General features: G+C 44.4%; 2 protein-coding genes across 8 annotated transcripts in view; one reads left to right on the forward strand and one right to left on the reverse strand.

The window, feature by feature from the left end:
- Positions 1–9,786, reverse strand: part of PLA2G7 (phospholipase A2 group VII) — a 48,345-nt gene extending 38,559 nt beyond the window's left edge. The window contains exon 1 of one of the 3 annotated variants that reach the window (XM_075201330.1): positions 5,702–5,812. In XM_075201330.1, coding sequence (XP_075057431.1) covers positions 5,702–5,779 — 78 coding nt within the window. In that variant the 5' untranslated portion in view covers positions 5,780–5,812. Of the gene's footprint in view, positions 1–5,701; positions 5,813–9,742 lie in introns of those variants that run through there. The other 2 variants (XM_075201331.1, XM_075201333.1) reach the window with 2 other exon arrangements.
- Positions 9,732–20,381, forward strand: ANKRD66 (ankyrin repeat domain 66). Of its 5 annotated transcripts, none has more exons than XM_075201338.1 (4): positions 9,732–9,850; positions 12,322–12,480; positions 14,163–14,391; positions 19,502–20,381. In XM_075201338.1, the coding sequence occupies exons 2-4, from the start codon at positions 12,333–12,335 to the stop codon at positions 19,749–19,751; spliced, it is 627 nt and encodes a 208-aa protein (XP_075057439.1). In that variant the 5' UTR covers positions 9,732–9,850; positions 12,322–12,332; the 3' UTR covers positions 19,752–20,381. The 5 variants fall into 5 exon arrangements, with proteins under 5 accessions (XP_075057439.1, XP_075057437.1, XP_075057435.1 ...); XM_075201336.1 differs by lacking the exon at positions 9,732–9,850 and adding an exon at positions 9,873–10,459 and having other exon boundaries at positions 19,507–19,590; XM_075201334.1 differs by lacking the exon at positions 9,732–9,850 and adding an exon at positions 9,886–10,459.
- Positions 20,382–20,889: the final 508 nt, after the last annotated feature.

Consider the following 20,889-nt stretch of genomic DNA (forward strand, 5'->3'; position numbering starts at 1 on the left):
TGTTCGATTTGGCTGAAGTTATTAGATGTTCTCACTCAACGCGCACTGTCACAGAAGGTCACCTTTAAGTCAGTGTGTTCAGAATGCTACCGCTGAGTGCTGAAGCGCGTACAAATCATCTGTCCTCAGCTACATCACTCACTACCTAGTTCTGAGGCATCTATTCATAATTATACTGACTGACACCAGTTTTACAGTCTCAGCTTTTGCTGACCAGAGGCTGCCAGGACAACCTGTGTCTCCCACAGCAGAGAATTTTCCATGACAGCTAAAACATTTTGCTGTGAATGACATATATGCAACACAACCCAAAAAGTCTGCCCTAGCCTACATTATTTCTGAATTGAAAGTAAATCTATTACTTCAAGTCACTGACTATTGGGACGGAAATAATAGAAATAAGGCCACGTACAGTGAGCAACTTCTGAATGATTTTCTGGGTAAAAAGAATTGTGCTCATTTCAAAGGAAAGTAAAATAAGAGGAGTTCAACAACCTCTAAGTCAAATTATTTTGTGATGGTTGCATTGCAGTGTAAAGATTCTATCCTCCCGGAATAACCTGTATACAATGTAATTGGTCTATTGCGTTGTATGTGGAAAACAAAATTATAAACATGTGCACTCATTGGAAGTTCTCTTAATTATACAGCTAGAACTAGTCACACAAAAATCTCATTTCAATTGTTTAGTAGTAATCGGTTGCTTTCAGCTCTACAACAGAAGCCTATACACTGGTTTCACATTTTTGTCTTTTTTCATTGTACACCTCTTCTCTTGGGGCACTAATTCGCTCATTTGGCCTCCAATACCACCTCTACGCTGATGACACCCAAATCTAAATCTCATCCGCTGATCTCTCACCTTCTGTACTATCTCGTGTAACCAACTGTCTTTCTGCTATCTCCACGTGGATGTCCCAACGCTACCTAAAGCTGAACATATCCAAAACAGATCTTATTATCTTCCTTCCTGCCAGAGTCACCACCTTCCCTCAAATCTAACTCATTGTCAATAACACCACGGTTTCCTCAGTCTCCCAAGCCTGCTGCATTGGTGTCATACTTGACTCCACTCTCTGCTTTATTCCTCACATCCAGACACTCTCCCAGTCTTGTTACCTCCACATTAAAAACAGAGTACGCCCTTTTCTTATTCAACATGCTGCCAAAACTCTTATGCATTCTCTTATCTCCCGTCTTGACTATTGCAACCTCCTGCTATCTGGCATTCCTGACACCCATATATCCACACTTCAATCCATCCTAAATGCTGCTGCAAGACTGATCTTCCTCTCTCACTGCTCCACATCTGCTGCACAACTTTACAAATCCCTACACTGGCTCCCTGTGTCCTCCAGAAACACATTTAAATTACTCACCCTTTCCTACAAAGTCCTCAACAACACCCCTGCATACATCTCAAATGTGATATCAAAATACTCTTCCTCCCGTCCTCTTAGTTCTACCTCTGACCTGCGCCTTGTCTCGTGTCTGGTAACCACTTCTCACTCTCACCTATAAGACTTCTCCCGTGCTGCTCCCCACTTATGGAATTCCCTACCACGCTCAGTCAAAGACTTTCCCACAACCTTCAAATCTTTAGCTGCTATTTGAAATCCCATCTCTTTTTTAGAGGTGACCTTATCCCCGATAACACTATTCACACTAATGCACCCTCACAGCTCCCAATCTCCACTCTGAGCCACACTTGCCCCTATTGTTTCAGCTGTGCCCTCCTCCACTTAGAATGTAAGCTCGCTAATGAGCAGGGTCCTCCATACCCTTTGTTTTCATGTCTACATTTATTTTGTGTATGCTGTATGTCCTGTTTTATGTATGTACTGTTTTCCCTACTGTACAGCGCTACGGAGCACTGTGGCACCTTACAAATCTACGATAATAATAATAATCCGAGTAAAAAAGAGTAAGAAAGCATAGATCTGTGGCTTAACAGTGTTAGTAATAAATCCTAAAGTCACAGTTCCCAAATTGTACACTATACAATACTGTAATGAAGTCTCCCAAGAGAGAATGTCTACACAGTGTTACTAATAAATGCGAAAGCTGCATTCACCATGTAAAATACAATTAAAGACAGAAACAATTACAAACTAAAAGTACAAACTCAAATCCAGTTAAACACAAACATCCTTTGTTTCCCCTTTTAAAATTCAAATGGGTTTCTGCTGCAGTACAAATGTGAATATCAATCTAGTAATGTGTGGACGGGACTACATATAATATACTAAGGTTTCATTTACTATCAGTGGGAGTGGCCCAGACACAATCAGCCAATCAGAAGTGGTAGTTTTAACAAAGTGCATACTGCACCAGGGAATCAAGAGATACGTCTCCTGACAGGCGCATACGCCTCTGTGTCCAGATCTACATCGGTCGCACTGCGTGAACGCGCTCTTAGAGGGGGATTAATTAACCGCAAATTGTCTCTGGAACGTATGTCAGTCACTTCGCGATGTAGATTTCTATAAATTCTCTGCTCATTGAGGTGCGAGGGAAAATTAGCGGAGACTTAGCTGTATTTGCCGGCAATCTGCGCAACGCGATGTCATCATTCCACATCAACTGCAATTGAAATCCCCCCTTACTGTACTCGTCCTTACCACCCCCGTTCCTTCTCTCTAATCTTAGGGAGGTGTAAGTGTAATATGCAACCAAATCCACATACAGACAGAAGTGTAAGTCTTTTTTGGGTACATGTTAAGGCATCGGTTCCCAAAGTGTCAGGTAGAGGGGAAAAAAACAAAAAACAATTTACCAATCCGGTGGCGCCAGGGACCCAGCATCCTCCTCCTCTCACTGAATGTCGGGCGTGACATCATTACGCTCGACATTTAGTGACAAGCGGCAGGAGAGAGGAGGATGCTGGGTCCCCGGCGCCACCGGATAGGTTTGGTTTTTTGTTTTTCCTCTTCCTGGCACCGGCATGCAGAGGGGGCAGGGCCACCTTAACAACATTATGGGCCCCCGTGCAAAGCATTGCAGCGGGGCCCCTACCTCTATATATGTGTATCATATATATATATATATATATATATATATATATATATATATATATATATATATATGCAGGATTTTTTTTTTTTTTGCAGGATTATTTATTTTACTTAAGAGCCCTGTCTATGAGGCCCCCGTGCCTGTGGGGCCCCCGGGCAACTGCCCATCGTGCCCAATGGAAAAGATGGCCCTGAGAGGGGGCACAGAGTATATGATGGAAGCAGAGGGGGCACAGAGTGTGTGTGATGGACGCAGAGGGGGCACGGAGTGTGTGATGGACGCAGAGGGGGCACGGAGTGTGTGATGGACGCAGAGGGGGCACGGAGTGTGTGATGGACGCAGAGGGGGCACGGAGTGTGTGATGGACGCAGAGGGGGCACGGAGTGTGTGATGGACGCAGAGGGGGCACGGAGTGTGTGATGGACGCAGAGGGGGCAGGGAGTGTGTGATGGACGCAGAGGGGGCACGGAGTGTGTGATGGACGCAGAGGGGGCAGGGAGTGTGTGATGGACGCAGAGGGGGCACGGAGTGTGTGATGGACGCAGAGGGGGCAGGGAGTGTGTGATGGACGCAGAGGGGGCACGGAGTGTGTGATGGACGCAGAGGGGGCACGGAGTGTGTGATGGACGCAGAGGGGGCACGGAGTGTGTGATGGACGCAGAGGGGGCACGGAGTGTGTGATGGACGCAGAGGGGGCAGGGAGTGTGTGATGGACGCAGAGGGGGCACAGAGTGTGTGTGATGGACGCAGAGGGGGCACAGAGTGTGTGTGATGGACGCAGAGGGGGCACGGAGTGTGTGATGGACACAGAGGGGGCACAGAGTGTGTGTGATGGACGCAGAGGGGGCACGGAGTGTGTGATGGACGCAGAGGGGGCACGGAGTGTGTGATGGACGCAGAGGGGGCACGGAGTGTGTGATGGACGCAGAGGGGGCACGGAGTGTGTGATGGACGCAGAGGGGGCACGGAGTGTGTGATGGACGCAGAGGGGGCACGGAGTGTGTGATGGACGCAGAGGGGGCAGGCAGTGTGTGATGGACGCAGAGGGGGCAGGGAGTGTGTGATGGACGCAGAGGGGGCAGGCAGTGTGTGATGGACGCAGAGGGGGCAGGGAGTGTGTGATGGACGCAGAGGGGGCACGGAGTGTGTGATGGACACAGAGGGGGCACGGAGTGTGTGATGGACGCAGAGGGGGCACGGAGTGTGTGATGGACGCAGAGGGGGCAGGGAGTGTGTGATGGACGCAGAGGGGGCACGGAGTGTGTGATGGACGCAGAGGGGGCACGGAGTGTGTGATGGACGCAGAGGGGGCAGGGAGTGTGTGATGGACGCAGAGGGGGCACGGAGTGTGTGATGGACGCAGAGGGGGCAGGGAGTGTGTGATGGACGCAGAGGGGGCACGGAGTGTGTGATGGACACAGAGGGGGCACGGAGTGTGTGATGGACGCAGAGGGGGCACGGAGTGTGTGATGGACGCAGAGGGGGCAGGGAGTGTGTGATGGACGCAGAGGGGGCAGGGAGTGTGTGATGGACGCAGAGGGGGCACGGAGTGTGTGATGGACGCAGAGGGGGCACGGAGTGTGTGATGGACGCAGAGGGGGCACGGAGTGTGTGATGGACGCAGAGGGGGCACGGAGTGTGTGATGGACGCAGAGGGGGCAGGGAGTGTGTGATGGACGCAGAGGGGGCACGGAGTGTGTGATGGACGCAGAGGGGGCAGGGAGTGTGTGATGGACGCAGAGGGGGCACGGAGTGTGTGATGGACGCAGAGGGGGCAGGGAGTGTGTGATGGACGCAGAGGGGGCAGGCAGTGTGTGATGGACGCAGAGGGGGCAGGCAGTGTGTGATGGACGCAGAGGGGGCAGGGAGTGTGTGATGGACGCAGAGGGGGCACAGAGTGTGTGTCATGGATGCAGAGGGGGCAGGCAGTGTGTGATGGACGCAGAGGCGGCAGGCAGTGTGTGATGGACGCAGAGGGGGCAGGGAGTGTGTGATGGACGCAGAGGGGGCAGGCAGTGTGTGATGGACGCAGAGGGGGCAGGCAGTGTGTGGAGATGGAGGGCACAATGTGAGTTAGCTGTAAATTATTCTTTGACAGAAATATAATTGAAACAAAATATATAAATATATTCTTTTCCCTTGGATTTATGTGTATTATTTTTGCATACAACTAAATAACTATTTCTGTCCTGACCTAAATACTTATTACGTTTTTTTGACCCAACTACTTATAAAACGGGACTGCTCGGTAATTATTTTGGAGGGGTGCCTTGAAAAAGTTATGGAGACTCTAAGGGTGCCGCGAACTGCAAAAGTTTGAGAACCACTGTGTTAAGGTGTATTGTTCGCAAACAAAATCATGGTCCAGCTCTCCATGATCCCCATAACATACATGCATTGTATACACCTCCCAAACTACAGAGCGAGTAATGCACACCATAAGAATACAATACTGTACTAAGTGCTTCCATTCAATCCTAAAGTATACAGCAAACATAAACAGCACAGATACTTAGAAAGCAGGGACTGCCAGAGGCACAGATCCAGGAAACCAGTGACCTATCTGATAACACAGAGCTCTGCTATATTTGCACATAGTACAGTGACTGACGCCTGGCAGCCAGTAGCAGACATGTAGATACAGCACTGTATGACTTGCTGTGCCAGCCATGCCACCCTCACTCACCTCTGTCTCTCGCCTGCCAGTCTCTGCCCTGGCCCCCTCACAGCCACCAGCTGACTCAGTGAGCCCAGCACAGTGCATGTGTCAGAGGAGGGGAGGGGACCACAGTCCTTTCCTGACTCTATGTTCAGGGCAGATGGGGAGGAGCTGAACTTTGTCTTTCTTTCTCAATACAGATGACGGGGCTGTAGAACAGTCAGTCAGGGAAATGCACTGTATAATGCAGTGTGTATGTATCATGTGCAGTGTGTATGTGTGTATAATGCACAACGTGTATGTGTGTCATGCACAGTGTGCATGTGTGTCTTATAATGCAGTGTGTATGTGTGTCTTATAACGCAGTGTGTATGTGTGTCTTATAAATTATAATGCAGTGTATATGTATCATGTGTATGTGTGTATAATGCACAACGTGTATGTGTGTCTGTGTCATGCACAGTGTGCATGTGTGTCTTATAATGCAGTGTGTATGTGTGTCTTATAACGCAGTGTGTATGTGTGTCTTATAAATTATAATGCAGTGTGTATGTATCATGTGTATGTGTGTATAATGCACAACGTGTATGTGTGTCTGTGTCATGCACAGTGTGCATGTGTGTCTTATAATGCAGTGTGTATGTGTGTCTTATAACGCAGTGTGTATGTGTGTCTTATAATGCAGTGTGTATGTGTGTCTTATAATGCAGTGTGTATTATAAATTATAATGCAGTGTGTATGTGTGTCTTATAATGCAGTGTGTATGTGTGTCTTATAACGCAGTGTGTATGTGTGTCTTATAAAATATAATGCAGTGTGTATGTGTGTCTTATAATGCAGTGTGTCTGTGTCATGCATAGTGTGTATGTGTGTCTTATAATGCAGTGTGTATGTGTGTCTTATAACGCAGTGTGTATGTGTGTCTTATAACGCAGTGTGTATGTGTGTCTTATAACGCAGTGTGTATGTGTGTCTTATAAATTATAATGCAGTGTGTATGTGTGTCTTATAATGCAGTGTGTATGTGTGTCTTATAATGCAGTGTGTATGTGTGTCTGTGTCATGCACAGTGTGTATATATGTGTGGGGCAGACATCAGTGACGTCTCCAACATGCAGCCTCCATACAGACTGTGTTTCCATGATCTATGTGTGCCAGATAGTCTGTGTTACATTTAGTAGTTACATCCCACTGTGGAAGGAGGGGAGGGTTGAGTCAGTCTGTGAATCTGAACTTCCACAGAGCTGGTGCTCCCACATCCTAGAGAATTGTAATTCCCTGCACCTCGGAACTAGCGCGTGGATAATGACACCAATGTGGGTGCTAACTGTGCATTTGATATTAATAGAAAACGATTATTCACCTTTACCAGGACAGATCATGACAGGCATACAAATGGCACATATGTAATGACAGGTTTTTTTAAATTGTGCTGAGCCTGAAAGTGCTTTTATCTTGGAACAGTTACCTGAACCCTCCAACTTTTCCTTAATCATCAGCTATTTATATAGCGCCACTAATTCCGCAGCACTGTACAGAGAACTTACATCAGTCCCTGCCCCATTGGAGCTTACAGTATAAATTCCCTAACATACAAAGACAGACACAGACTAGGGTCACATTAATAGCAGCTAATTAACCTACTAGTATGTTTTTGGAGTAAAACCAGAGCACCCGGAGGAAACCCACCCAAACACAGGGAGAACATATAAACTCCACACAGATAAGGCCATGGTTGAATCATACTGATGACCCCAGTGCTGTGAGGCAGAAGTGCTAGCCACTGAGCCACCATGCTGCCCTGACTGTCCCCCTAAAGCAGGCATGACCAACCTGTGGATCTCCAGGTGTGGTGAAACTACAAGCCCCAGCACGAAATGCCAGTAGATAGACAGCCAGTTAGCTGGCAGGGCATGCTGGGACTTGTAGTTTCACCCGACCTGAAGAGTCACTGGTTGGCCATGTCTGTCCTGAAGGTTCCGTCAGATCAGTGTTTTTGTACAAGTCAGACTGAGACCCAACTGAACCTCTCTCTGGACTCCTGCACTTCTCTGTCGCAAATTTCTCAGCAACTTTGACTCAGGGGCGGGCCGGGCCGCTCAGAATCACGGCTGTTAGGGCCGGCCGCCCCCCGGAAGTAATATAAATGTGATGCGGACGCATCATTGATGACGCGGCCGCATCACATGTCATGTGATGCGGCCAACCTGTGCAGCGTGTGCCCCCCGGGCTGACGTCCGTCAGCCCGCGCCTGCTTTGACTTATGGGGCTCTGATGTCATATCTCACTTCTCCACTAATTAGGCATGCTGGACCCCAGCCAGCGGCTACTCCTCTGTCTCCATATTCCCTAAGCAGATAAGCTGTGAGTCTGGGGTTACACATGTTTCCGGGTGCTGTAAACCAAATATTCCAATGAACTATGCCCTAGATTGTGACTGTGATTGCACAATATTTATATTATATGATGATTCCGATTGACTGCACTATTACAGAATGATTATACTGAGTCACAACCAAACATTTACTGGTGGAAATAGGCTGTAAAGGACTGCAGTTTCTGGCTTTCTTATAGAAACACAGAGTCATTTGGAAACTAACATTTCTGTCATGTGACCTGATCACATTTTCCATGTCAGTCATGTGACCATAAATGTACCACCGAATTCTTATGCTTACTCAGCATAAGAGATAAATAAATATTGCTAAAACAGATTTAATAAGAAAATTGTACAGTTCCTCTTTATGGAGGGTACATAAAAAACAGGAGCAACGTAGAAACAAATAGCTACATAGTGTCTCTAATGCAGCGGGAAAGCTGGCCCAATATTCACCATGAATGTGACCCCAAGTTAGTCCGATGCCCAAGAAACATCATTTCAAAATGACTCTATTAGGTAGTTTTCGGACAGGCTTATAAATGCTGTTTAGGGGCCTGATTCATTAAGGATCTTAACTTGCGAAACTTGTTATTTCAGTCTCCTGGACAAAACCATGTTACAATGTAAGGGGTGCAAATTAGTATTCTGTTTTGCACATAAGTTAAATACTGACTGTTTTTTCATGTAGCACACAAATACTTGATAGCTTATTTGTACACTGAAATGTAAAGTTGATATTTGTGTGCTACATGAAAAAACAGTCAGTATTTAACTTATGTGCAAAACAGAATACTAATTTGCACCCCTTGCATTGTAACATGGTTTTGTCCAGGAGACTGAAATAAGAAGTTTCGCAAGTTAAGATCCTTAATGAATCAGGGCCCTAGGCCTGTGGGCTACGATCTGCTGACATTGTGTGGTCATACTGGATATAGATCCGGTCAGATGGCGCCGTGTCTGAGTGATGGCGCTGGCAGGTTCAGTTACTGTACAGCTAGTCACTCCACATCGCGCCCATTATTGGTGCCACCTTTAATCTGTATTCACCGTCCGATTAAAGCCCCTGCCATCATGGTAGCGCAGTAGCGCTTTTCAGCAAAATTTTCAAAACTGATCCATGCAACATTCCCCTCGTGCTGCGTTTGTCGGTGGAACTTCATATGTTTTGCTAACAGAGTTTAGTCTTCAGAGTTCTGAGTGGAATTTCCAGTCCAAACCCAACCACAGAGCTGAATAAATTAAGTGTTGTTATTTCAGATCTCTTCATAGATAATAAATTTGGCGAACTGCAAGTTTAAAAATACAATGCGAGAGTGCATTACGCAGAATGGCGAAGCAGCAGTGGAACTCACAATTGTATAGACAGAACTTTGCACCGCTTTAAAACAACCTGTTCCACCACGAAACCCAATTTGGGTAACATTTTGGCACTCTCAGTTTCAATGCCCTCATGTTAGGAAAGGGTGTACCTGTCTCATGTATCCATCAATACTGCAAGGGGGTCAATGTATCATGTACTAGCATCTTATAAATTAATGGAGGTATTAAAAATCTCTTAGCACTACAAGGGCTGTAATAACTTATTACAGAGCTTCTTGCAAGGAAGGAACTGAGGTGAGTGACATCACAGAATACTGACAGATGGGAGGGACCAGTTGCCACGGCAGCCGCTGACAACAAAACTCACCCACTCTCAGCCCTGGGCGATCTTCCCTGCTGCTTCTCTCACAACAATTTCTGAAGGTTTTGCTGGAGACAATAGAAGACTTTTCTGCACCTCCAGGATGTAGACAAAGTAAGAAAATACATTTATTTTGACATTCTCCTAACTAGAACACAGCTTAGTCATTGCAATAATTGTTTCACTGTTGCAATATAGGGTCACACAGGTGGTTTCTGTGCTACAATGACTCTGCACAAATAGTAACAGGACGTCACATGAGCATCTGAAACTCTGGATTTGCATTTTGGGGAAGTGTGAAGAGCGGTGTCCCCAGGAATCTATGTTATTAATTTTATCTGTCTAGGGAAGGTTAGATAATTAGACTCATTAGTGCAGGGTTGTCCAATTCGCGGGCCGCATGCGGCCCAGCACGCCTGTAAATGTGGCCCAGAAGGAGTTTTGGTTGTGGCAAGGGGGCAGCGCTGTTAATGGAAAAAAAAAATTCTGCAAAAAAAAAAAGAAGAAAATACTTACCTTGCGGTCACGTCAGCTGGTACTCCGGCTCCCTCCCTTGTCTCCTCCTCCGTGCGGTGCTCGCAGTGAATGTCGAGCATGATGTCATCACGCCCAACATCCATTGCGGAGCGCAGCACAGAGGAGTCACCCGCGCGAGAAGAACAATCAGCAGCACAGAATTGGAGAAAAGAAGAGAAGAGGACAGGAGAACAAGCCGATTAAAAGGTAAGTTAAGGGGGATTTTTTTCTATTATTTCAAGGGACGCTGACCAGTGAATAAAAGTCACCTGGTCCTGGAGCATCATGGACCTTATCTCCCTGCTACATACTTCTACTTGTATTACTAATGGGGCATTATATATTATTCTCTTTGGCCCATTATAAGTTGTTATACCTTAACTAACATAGTGGTGTAATTAGCAAAACAGGTCACAATTTGGGGTCACAGTGATGTATATGTCAGGTACCGCAGGCCTGGTCAGGGCACCCTGATATACAATGCCTGGATTAAATGCACTTTATTGATATTGCATCGAAACAATACAAAAAGTGATTATAGTATAATAACTAGAGAGGATTTTTTGAACATGGCGATTGAAAGGTAAGTATAGGGGGATTTGAAAAAAAAGTGATATATATATATATATATATATATATATATATATATATATCACTTTTTTTCTCATATATATGTATATATATATATATATGTTAACTATGTTTTCTATGTTTTTTTTGGATGATCAGCCATCGTTATTGTTAGTGTATCTTATGTGCGGCCCAAACCAACTCGTCGTCTTCCAATGTGGCCCAGGGAAGCTAAAAGGTTGGACACCCCTGCATTAGTGCAAATATTGCAGGTCTTTAATTGCACAAATCTACCTACTGTCTGCCTAGCTCATTTCAAGGCTCACACCAGTCCTTGGAGCCACCCGATAATCAATCTTTTTGCGGATACATCTAAAAAGAAATATCCAACCTTTTTTAGGACCGTCCCTGTCTGTCATTTGAACTCAGTTTTCTCCTAAAATGCTGCTCAGTGTTTCCTTGGATAGATAATTTGGTGTAAAGAGCATTTTCCACCATTGCAGGGGGGAAGGCTGATGTACTCTCCCGTAAAGTATGGGACCCCCTCCCCCTAATCTGTCTTCCCTACCCTGTGATCTCATGTAATTTAATCTTGTTCCTTGTTCATCACTTTTGTAAATGACCCTTAATGAAGCAACTTTCAGATTGGTTGCAAAATGCATGTAAAACGAATGTTAGTGAGTAAAACAGGTGCAACACGGTGGCTCAGTGGTTAGCACTGGGGTCATGAGTTCGATTCCAGACCTTGGCCTTATCTGTGTGGAGTTTGTATGTTCTCCTTGTGTTTGCGTGGGTTTCCTCCGGGTGCTCCGGTTTCCTCCCACACTCCAAAATCATACTGGTAGGTTAATTGGCTGCTATTAAAATTGCCCTTAGTCTCTCTCGGTCTGTGTGTGTGTGTGTGTGTATATTAGGGAATTTAGATTGTAAGCTCCAAAGGGGCAGGGACTGATGTGAGTGAGTTCTCTGTACAGCGCTGCGGAATAATTAGTGGCGCTATATAAATAAATAGATGATGATGATGATGATGAAGATGATTAAATAGCCATGTAAAGCACTTGGCTTACGTTTTTGCTGCCTCTTGGCCGGACACGTATACTAGCTCTCTATAAGTGATATAAGTGACATTCTAACACTTCTGTTATAGAGACAACATACTCAAAATACTACTTATTTATCCCTGTATGACCACAATGATTAATCGTGTTCAAACCATCACCATTAACGGGATGCTCCATGTAAAGATCACTGTGCCATATACGATAAGGTAGAAGAGAGGTGGGATGATTAGAACTATATAGTATATTTTATTGAATACATAAATACTGGCATAATACAATAAACAGACAACATTCAGCAAACCAAACAGAGGGTAAGTCTGGTGCAGGATCAGCCGGATAATAGTGGTATGATGATTATATACATTACAATGGATATATTCCTGCGGAGTGATGTTGTGTAGTTGTGTAATTGTTGATATCACCTTCTCTTCACAACAGAACGGCAGATTATGGCTGATGTCACCGAGCTTCATCAAGCAGCCGCTCTCGGGGACTATGATTTGGTGTCGGATATCTTGAAGAAAGGTCTCCATGACCCAAATTACAAAGACATTGACTGGAATGACAGAACAGCCCTGCACTGGGCAGCGTCCAAAGGTACCGGAGGGTCCTAGCTCAGTGCAACGGGCAGAGACGGAACTAGAAGTGTTAGTTACCAGGACAAGTGACACCACTGTGCCCCCACATAGTGGTGCCCCCACTTCATATTATGCCACATAGTGGTGCCCACATTTCAAGTTCAATCATATGTAGACAGCTGTCCTCTTATATGTGACTCGCCTCTGGAGTCCGCTCACACGTCTTTAGTTTTGCAGCGGAACCTGTTCGGAGCTGCTGCCAATCAGGAAGATGCAGGGAGTCTCTTTCTCCCTTAAAAGTAGACATCACTGTTAGTTTGTGTCCTGTTTGCTGAGATTATTTGCTTAAGGGCATTTACATGGACTTTTATGAGAACTGGTGACATAACCGTGTCCTGTACCCGAAACAACCGATATGTTTCTGTTATTTTTCTTGTACAGTTTAAAAAAATGGAAGCAAATAATTAAATAGTTCCTGTGGTTTATACCACCTTTATCTTGTGCACCCATGTTCCTGAATGTCTCTGGTAAATGTCTGAGGTATTATATATAGAATACTAATAATATATTCACATAAACACTGTCACTGATGTGTCTGCATAGGGAACACTCTGATCATTGAGTATCAAAATATGATTGGGGGATCCTGGTGCCAAATAGATCCAAAATCTGCTTTGCAGCTATACATATCTATCTGTATTAACACCACTCCTGGGGCTAGATTTACTAAGCTGTGGTTTTGAAAAAGTGGGGATGTTGCCTATAGCAAGTAGCAACCAATCAGATTCTAGCTGTCATTTTGTAGAAGGTACTAAGTAAATGAAAGCTAGAATCTGATTGGTTGCTATAGGCAACATTCCCACTTTTTCAAACCCGCAGCTTAGTAAATCTAGCCCCTAAAGTCTGTAAACTGGGACCAATTAGGTTAGTTTGTCAAATGTTTCCCTGTCCCATTGGAGCTTGCAATATAAATTCCCTAACACACACACACTCTTTGGAGAACCTGTATCTTTTTGGACTGTGTGGGAGGAAACCGGAGCACCCGGAGGAAACCCACAGAAACACGTGGAGAACATACAAACTCTACAGGGGCAAAGGCAAGATTTGCAGAGGGGGTTTTCACACCATGCCGCCAGTGGGTGTGACCAGCATGCATGGGGGCGTGGCTATAATATTAGACAGTGCTTGGCTGCTCTCCAACTCTTCCTATCCCCATAATATACATGGGCAATGCTGCGTGCACTACTGTCAGGTGCACTCAGCTCTCCCTTTTCAAGCAGAGCCGTGTGAAGCGGGGGCAGGATCCAGCCATCTCAAATATACAGTGCCCCAGGCTTTGAGGGGGGTTTCCAGGCACTAATAACCCCCCCCCCCCCCTCCTCGGTTTGCCTATGCTCCACACAGATAGGGCTTTGGTTTGAATCTAATTCATAATCCCAGTGCTGTGAGGCAGCAATGCTAAGTCCATACTTCATACAAGTCCACAGAAGGTGTACGCATCCTTATAAAAGCAAATTTTACCACAGAAAACTTCAACTCTCTTGTTCCACAACTCACATGTAACAGGGGAAACATTCCAATATTGGAAGAGGGGGAATCCTTGTATGTATACAGGGTGTAAGGGCATGCATGATGAGGGAGCAGCATAAGAGATAAACTAATTTTTATTCATCTATCTTGCTAAATTCCTGTCTCCGGCAGGGCAGTCTGATACTGTGAAGCTGTTAATTGACTACGGGGCGCGGCTCTGTCTGAGGACGGACATCGGCTGGACCCCAGCGCATTTCGCAGCAGAATCAGGAAAGCTCAGCGTTCTCCGCACCCTCCATTCCCTGCATGCCCCTATTGACGCCACAGACATACATGGGGACACCCCTTGCAGAATAGCGGAGATGTACGGACACAAAGACTGCGTCAAGTTTCTGGAGACGTAAGTTTTAGAATATTGAACACTCGCGTTCCACTCGGAACCGGTCTCTAAATCTTTCTATTGAACCCAAACATAACAGTCAGATTCCAAGGGGTGAAAGAACAAGAGACAGAGGGTGGAGAGGGCCCTGGCTGCTTATAATTTAGACGACTAGGGAATGCTGAGACAATAGGAGCTAGTGGGACAGGATGGTGGATGATAGTTGGTGTAGGCTCTAGTGAAGAGGTGGGATTAGAGAGAGTGCTTTAAAGATTGACGGTGGGAGAGAGTCTGGGTAGGGAGCTCTATTTGAGTGGAGAAGCACAGGAGAAGTTTTGGAGATGGGAGTGAGAGGAGGTTATCATAGAGAAGGCGAAGAGCAGGTCAGAGGCAGATCTAAGCGGGCATGAGGACAGTGTCTTGTGAAAGGTCAGAGATGTATGAGTGAAAGGTATTGATGAGGGCTTTGAAGGTGGATGTAACCAGCTTGAATTTGATTCTAGCCAGTGTAGGGATTTGCAGAGTGATGCAGCAGATGTGGAATGACAAGAGAGGAAGGTCAATCTTGATCATCAACATTTATTTATATAGCGCCAGCAGATTCCGTAGCGCTTTACAATTGGGAACAAACATTAATAAGACAATACTGGGTAATACATACAGACAGAGAGGTAAGATAACCCTGCTCGCAAGCTTACAATCTATAGGACAATGGGAGTTAGAAACACAAGGGCATGTGCTACATCATATTGCACACTGGACCAGCCAGACTGCAAAGGTAAAAGTACTGAGTGGGCTGTGTGTGTGGCAATGTTGGTCAGAGGGTTGTTGTCTTGTGTTAGCTGTGTAGAGGATGGTAATAGGGTAACCTAGGGAGATTAAGATGGTGGTAGAGTCTTGCCTCAGCATTTAGAACTGATTGGAGTACATAGATAGATGAGGGTAAAGCCAGAAAAAAGGAATTTGCAGTAGTCAAGGCAGTAGATAATGAAAGAATGTATAAGGGTTTTGTTAATGTCCTGAGTGAGCAAAGGGCATATTCTGGCAATGTTTTGAAGATGGAAGCGACAAGATAGTGGGAGGCTATTGGATGTTTGGAGTAAAGCTGAGGGTGGAGTCAAGGATGACACTAAGGCAGCAGTCAGGGAGGGCTGGGGAGAGTGTTGTTGTCAGTTATGAGTGAGACTAGAGGTGGAGGGGGGAATATGATGAGCTCAGTTTTGGGAATGTTGAGCTTTAAGTAATATGTGGACATCAAAGGGTAGATGATGGAGAGGCAGTTTGAAACATGTGGGATAAAAGAAAGGTAAGGGGAGATGAGGTAGATTTGGATGTCGTCTGTGTAGAGCTGGCAGTGGAGGGCAAAGGATCATATTAGTCCTCCAAGAGAAGAGGTTTACAGAGATAAATGCTGAGTTCCAGGAACAGATCCTTGATGAACCACAACGGATAGAGGAAGTCGAGTAGAGAATGTTCCGTAAATAGAGATGTTTAAGGAACATTCAGAAAGGTAGGAGGAAAACCCGGAGAGCACATGGCCAAGGGAGTGAAGAGGGTGAATGACTGTATGTAAGAGCAGCCTAAAGGCCAAGGGAGATGTAGCCTTTGACAGCTGTGAGCAGAGGATGGATTCTGCAGATGGTCGAGAAAGGAGTGAGAGGGGACAAAGTGCGTTAGGTGGTTGTACTAAAGCCTCTTCAGTAGTTTGGAGCAGAGACCCAAGGTGGTGGTTGGAGAGAGGTGAGGTCACAAAATGATTTGTTGACAATAAATTGGCCCCTTCCTGTCACATACAAGACAGGCTCCAATCACTGCAAATTTGTCAAATGAACTTGAACAGTCACATTTTGGGGAAATGCATCCTGGGGACAGGTTGACCCACAAGTCACCACCCCAAAACGTAAGCTAAGTCATACATTGATACATCCATTTTAAGCAGATATGTAATGTATTAAATAATCAACTAAATATTATCTATTTAGGAGAAGTGCCAGTTGGGGCTATCCGGTACACTCTTCAGAAATGTGTACCTTAGTGAAATTAGGTGTTATAAAGGAGATAATAGCTGCTCTTATGTAGTCTGTAGAAGTCACTATTCTTAAGAGGTGTTTGGCATGTTCAGAGCCGGGGTGATTTTTGAGGGGACTGTACAAGGTTGGCATCCCAGCACCAGTTTACAAAAAGACTATTTAAAGCCAGGTCTTATAGGTAATTCCATTTTACATCAAAAAAGGTCCAATAACATTCGTGTTACCATTCTTCATCTCCAGTTGTGATCCCAGTTTTGAAGTGGGATTAAACAAGCTGTAGCCAATCAGAATTTTCACAGCAGCACAGCATATTTCAGGAGATGAGTATATTCATCCTGTGGAAGTCAGAGACCTATCCACTCGTGGTTATATTAGTGAGGACAGGGCTGTATGTGATTGGGGTATTGTCATGATGTGAGGAGGGGGATAGAGGCAGCAGGAAGCCACAGACTGAGAGTTATATAGTGGAAGGAGCAGGGTCCCCCGCAGCACAGAGTATATCAGGAAATGAGTGATGTATTAATGAGGTCAGGGCTTCATGTGACAGGGGTATTGTCATGATGTGAGGAGAGGGATAGAGGCAGCAGGAAGCCACAGACTGAGAGTTATATAGTGGAAGGAGCAGAGTCCCCAGCAGCACAGAGTATATCAGGAAATGAGTGATGTATTAATGAGGTCAGGGCTTCATGTGACAGGGGTATTGTCATGATGTGAGGAAGGGGATAGAGGAAAGCGGATAGACACAGACTGAGAGTTGGGTAGTGAAAAAAGCAAGGTCCTCCAATCAGTAGTGATGTGAGATGTCTGTCCAACCAAAATATTAACCCCTTAATGAAACATCCAACATGTTACTGCTTAAATTTGCAACATTAATTAGAGCCTCATTAAAGTATAGGTGACCACCCACCTAGAAGTCATTAGGTGGTTACTTTGATTTTTAGATGACTATGATCCATTTGTCCCCTGGGTAAGTCCTTCTTCTCTAAAGGAACACTAAGCCCAAAAACTGAAACTTGCATATAGGAACCATAAAGGTAATTGTTGCAGAAAAGGTTCTTATGGATGAAGAGTGTATGTAATGTTGAGCTTGATGGACATGGGTCCATTTTTTAACCTTGGTAATTATGAAAGATGACAAAAATATCAACTATTGCACTCAGAGTATTATTTACTAGCAACATGAAAATGTGCATTGAAACCATAGCAACCAATAAGATTCATTGTCTAACTTGCACCAGATAGATACAAGTTAAATGACAAATGGGTGCTTAGGTTTAGTGCAAATAATAAAAATAATAATAATAATAATAATAATGTTACATATCTGATTTGGATTTGGATAACACAGTGTCACTGGTAATATATTGTCTCATGAAAAGTTGTTATGCAGGTGTTAACAGTGCCCTCTGCTGGTCACAGTGTTATTGGGCCTATTTATCATTAAAGCCACGATAAGTGGATTTAAAAAGCCAAAAAACGTGGTACTGAGCAGCCCCTGTGATACTGGACGGGAGGCTAAGGGTTAACTTACCGCTACACTGGGTGAAACTTTACAGATGTAAATTACATTTATCTAAATAAAAAATGTAAAAACATTTAAAACAATTTTATTCATGAAAAAATAAACATTTTTTTAAAAAATTATTTTAATCTGTTATCGTCATCCTAAAATGGCGATAACCGTACAGCTCTTAAAGTGTTACAGCAACAATACTTTTTAAATAGTGAAGCTGGCAAATCTTACAGCTGACAGGATTATCACCCGCGTGACCCTTTGATGTATAGAGTGAAACTAACAAAATAAAAAATCTGTATCACCGGCTATACCGTCCCTTTTATAAATCCCATAGTTTTGACTGGCAGAAACCACTTAGGTAACAAAAGAGAAACAGATAGTTGTTCTCAAAATAGGTGCACACGATGTCCCAGGAGAGATTATGGATTATGTGCACCTATTTTGTGAACAACTATCTGTTTCTCTTTTTTTTTTTGCGTGCGTTGAGTTAAGTTGTCTTTTGGTTGCACCCCTTACACAAATATGTTGTAGTTAGGGTAACTCCCAACAATAAGTGCAATGGAACTATTCCTTTTATCTTAGAAAACACTTAGGGGTATATTTACTAAACTGCGGGTTTGAAAAAGTGGAGATGTTGCCTATAGCATCCAATCAGATTCTAGCTGTCGCTTATTTAGTACACTTTGCAAAATGACAGCTAGAATCTGATTGGTTACTGTAGGCAACATCTTCACTTTTTCAAACCCGCAGTTTAGTAAATCTAGCCCTTAGGGCCTGATTCATTGCCAAACGCAAAACTAACTTAATGTGCATTTTTTTAAAAAAAAATGCACGTGTATTGGGTATACGCTGACATCTGGTGATGAATACGGGTCTAGATCCGCTCTGCTCTAACAGACAATACACTGCAGAATACGTCCAATACATATGTCCAATATCAAGTCACAAAAGAGCACACAGAAAAAAATAGAACTATTCCATTAATGTCACCTGTTAATAATACAGCCATTAGCAACAAAATATTTAAAAAAAAAAAAAGATTATATTTAATTTTTTTCCCCGTCAAATACATTTATTAGAGTGTAATTAATGACTACTGTACATAAAATACATTTTTACAGTAGCTCCTGATTGCAAACACATTATCTATCATCCATTCACAGCCGTCATCACTAGTAATCGGCAGTTAGACCAGACCTGTAGCTGGGGCGAGTGATACGACTGATAATTACGTACCGTAGAGATGCCCAAAGCTTGAATTGCACGCTGCTGCTGCGTGCGCTGGAGCTTGGCACGTCCTTACTGTACACTGACTACGGGCATACGCCCATCCTCCTCTCTGTTCCGTCCCTGAAATCAAAGGCTGTAGTAAGGGTCCTTTACGCTCGAAAATTAAGTGAACGTTGCTGTGTTCTGTGGCGTATGGTCTGGTTCTGGGCAGAGTGATTGGGTGCAGTATATGCAGTTACGTTCCTTATGAATGAGGCCCTTTATGTGGACAAGGTAATGATAACATGTATCTATGAAGAGGTGAGGTTTCCTTATCTTATACTGGGATTATAGTAAATCTCATTTTCCTTCTCAGGGCAGAAGTGGAACACAGAGATTACCGTCTCGCTGCGGATCTTACAGAAGACCCCTTGGACGAGTTGGATGAGGACTGGGAGGCCAAGAAATCAGAGTTTCTAACATCTCAACTCAACAATAAAAGAAAAAAAAATAAACTGAACAGGAAAATTGTTCCACTTAGGAGCAGTCTCTCCAGGAACCCTGTAACGCGCAAACAAGAAATCCGTCCTACAGACCCGCACAGCCACAGAAAGACAGAGCAATGAAAGGAGGCAGATTTATACTACACAGAGACGTACGCAGGATGTAATTGTGTGTCACTGGGGGTCACATGCAAAGCACTGCAAAATGATATATATTATATGACATTGAAATAGGAAATGTGCTTCTCTGTTACCATTAGAAGTGTAGGATGAGACCCAAAGACCGCCAGATCTGAGGAGCTGGGGCAAGCACACTGCAGTGGCCCATGAGCCACGGTCCATCCTACACGGGCTCAATTATCAGAGGGGGGAGAACCTCTTTTACTGGAGAAAACCAGTGTCTTGTTTTCTCTTTGGCCACTATATATACCAGTGTTGGCTAACCTATGACACTCCAGGTGTTGTGAAACTACAAGTCCCAGCATGCTTTGCCAATATATAGCAGTTTATTGCTGGAAGAGTATGATGGGACTCGTAGTTTCACAACACCTGGAGTGTCACAGGCTAGCCAACACTGATATATACAGTGACCGCCAGCATTAACCCTTGTTTGGAAGCCTGTTTATCCTCAGATGGAGTTACCACAACAGAAGCATTAAAAAAAAACAATACTTTTTTTCTTGGAAGAAAGCATTGAAGTACTGTTTAAATATGTTTTATTGATTTATAAAAAAGAAAAGTACTTGGTAATTATACAGGCTCCACTGTAGCTCACAAGTGTCTCCCCCTTGAGCTGCTGTTTCTCCTGGTGCCTGGGTCAGGTCAGTGAATAAGGCATCATGCCAGCTCTGAAAACAGTGGGTCAAATGGAAGAATCGTCGAGGTGCCAGAGATGAACAGTGACATCGGTATCAGATAAAACACCTTATTAACATAGGAAAATATTTGATATACATTATATATAATGTGATTGGTGCTCCAGCTAATTAACAGAGCAGGTAACGTGTAGGTGGTAGTGCAGATTAAGTCATTTTACTCATCATCACCTACACCCGACTGTTATCAATGTTGGTGGAATGTTGACATCTATCTTCACGGTCTGCTTGTGGGTTCCAGAAGTCTCATTCTGTCTTAGATAGTTCTAGCACAGCCCAGGCATGGTGGGAAGGGGCTTATTAAACCAGCATGAGCCATGTAGACTGGTACTTCTACCCTTCCATCCCTATCATACCTCTACTCAATCCTCTTAATCTTCTCCCTT

Source organism: Mixophyes fleayi, chromosome 3 (assembly GCF_038048845.1).
Source record: "Mixophyes fleayi isolate aMixFle1 chromosome 3, aMixFle1.hap1, whole genome shotgun sequence".
NCBI lineage: Eukaryota > Metazoa > Chordata > Amphibia > Anura > Limnodynastidae > Mixophyes > Mixophyes fleayi.

Excerpts from the sequence above, each read along its gene's own strand:
- ANKRD66 (XM_075201334.1), top strand. The coding sequence starts at position 10,159 with ATGTGGCCCAGAAGGAGTTTTGGTTGTGGCAAGGGGGCAGCGCTGTTA. Across the intron at positions 10,460-12,321 it reads GAGAACAAGCCGATTAAAAG|AACGGCAGATTATGGCTGAT; the intron begins GTAAGTTAAGGG and ends TCTTCACAACAG. Across the intron at positions 12,481-14,162 it reads GCACTGGGCAGCGTCCAAAG|GGCAGTCTGATACTGTGAAG; the intron begins GTACCGGAGGGT and ends TGTCTCCGGCAG.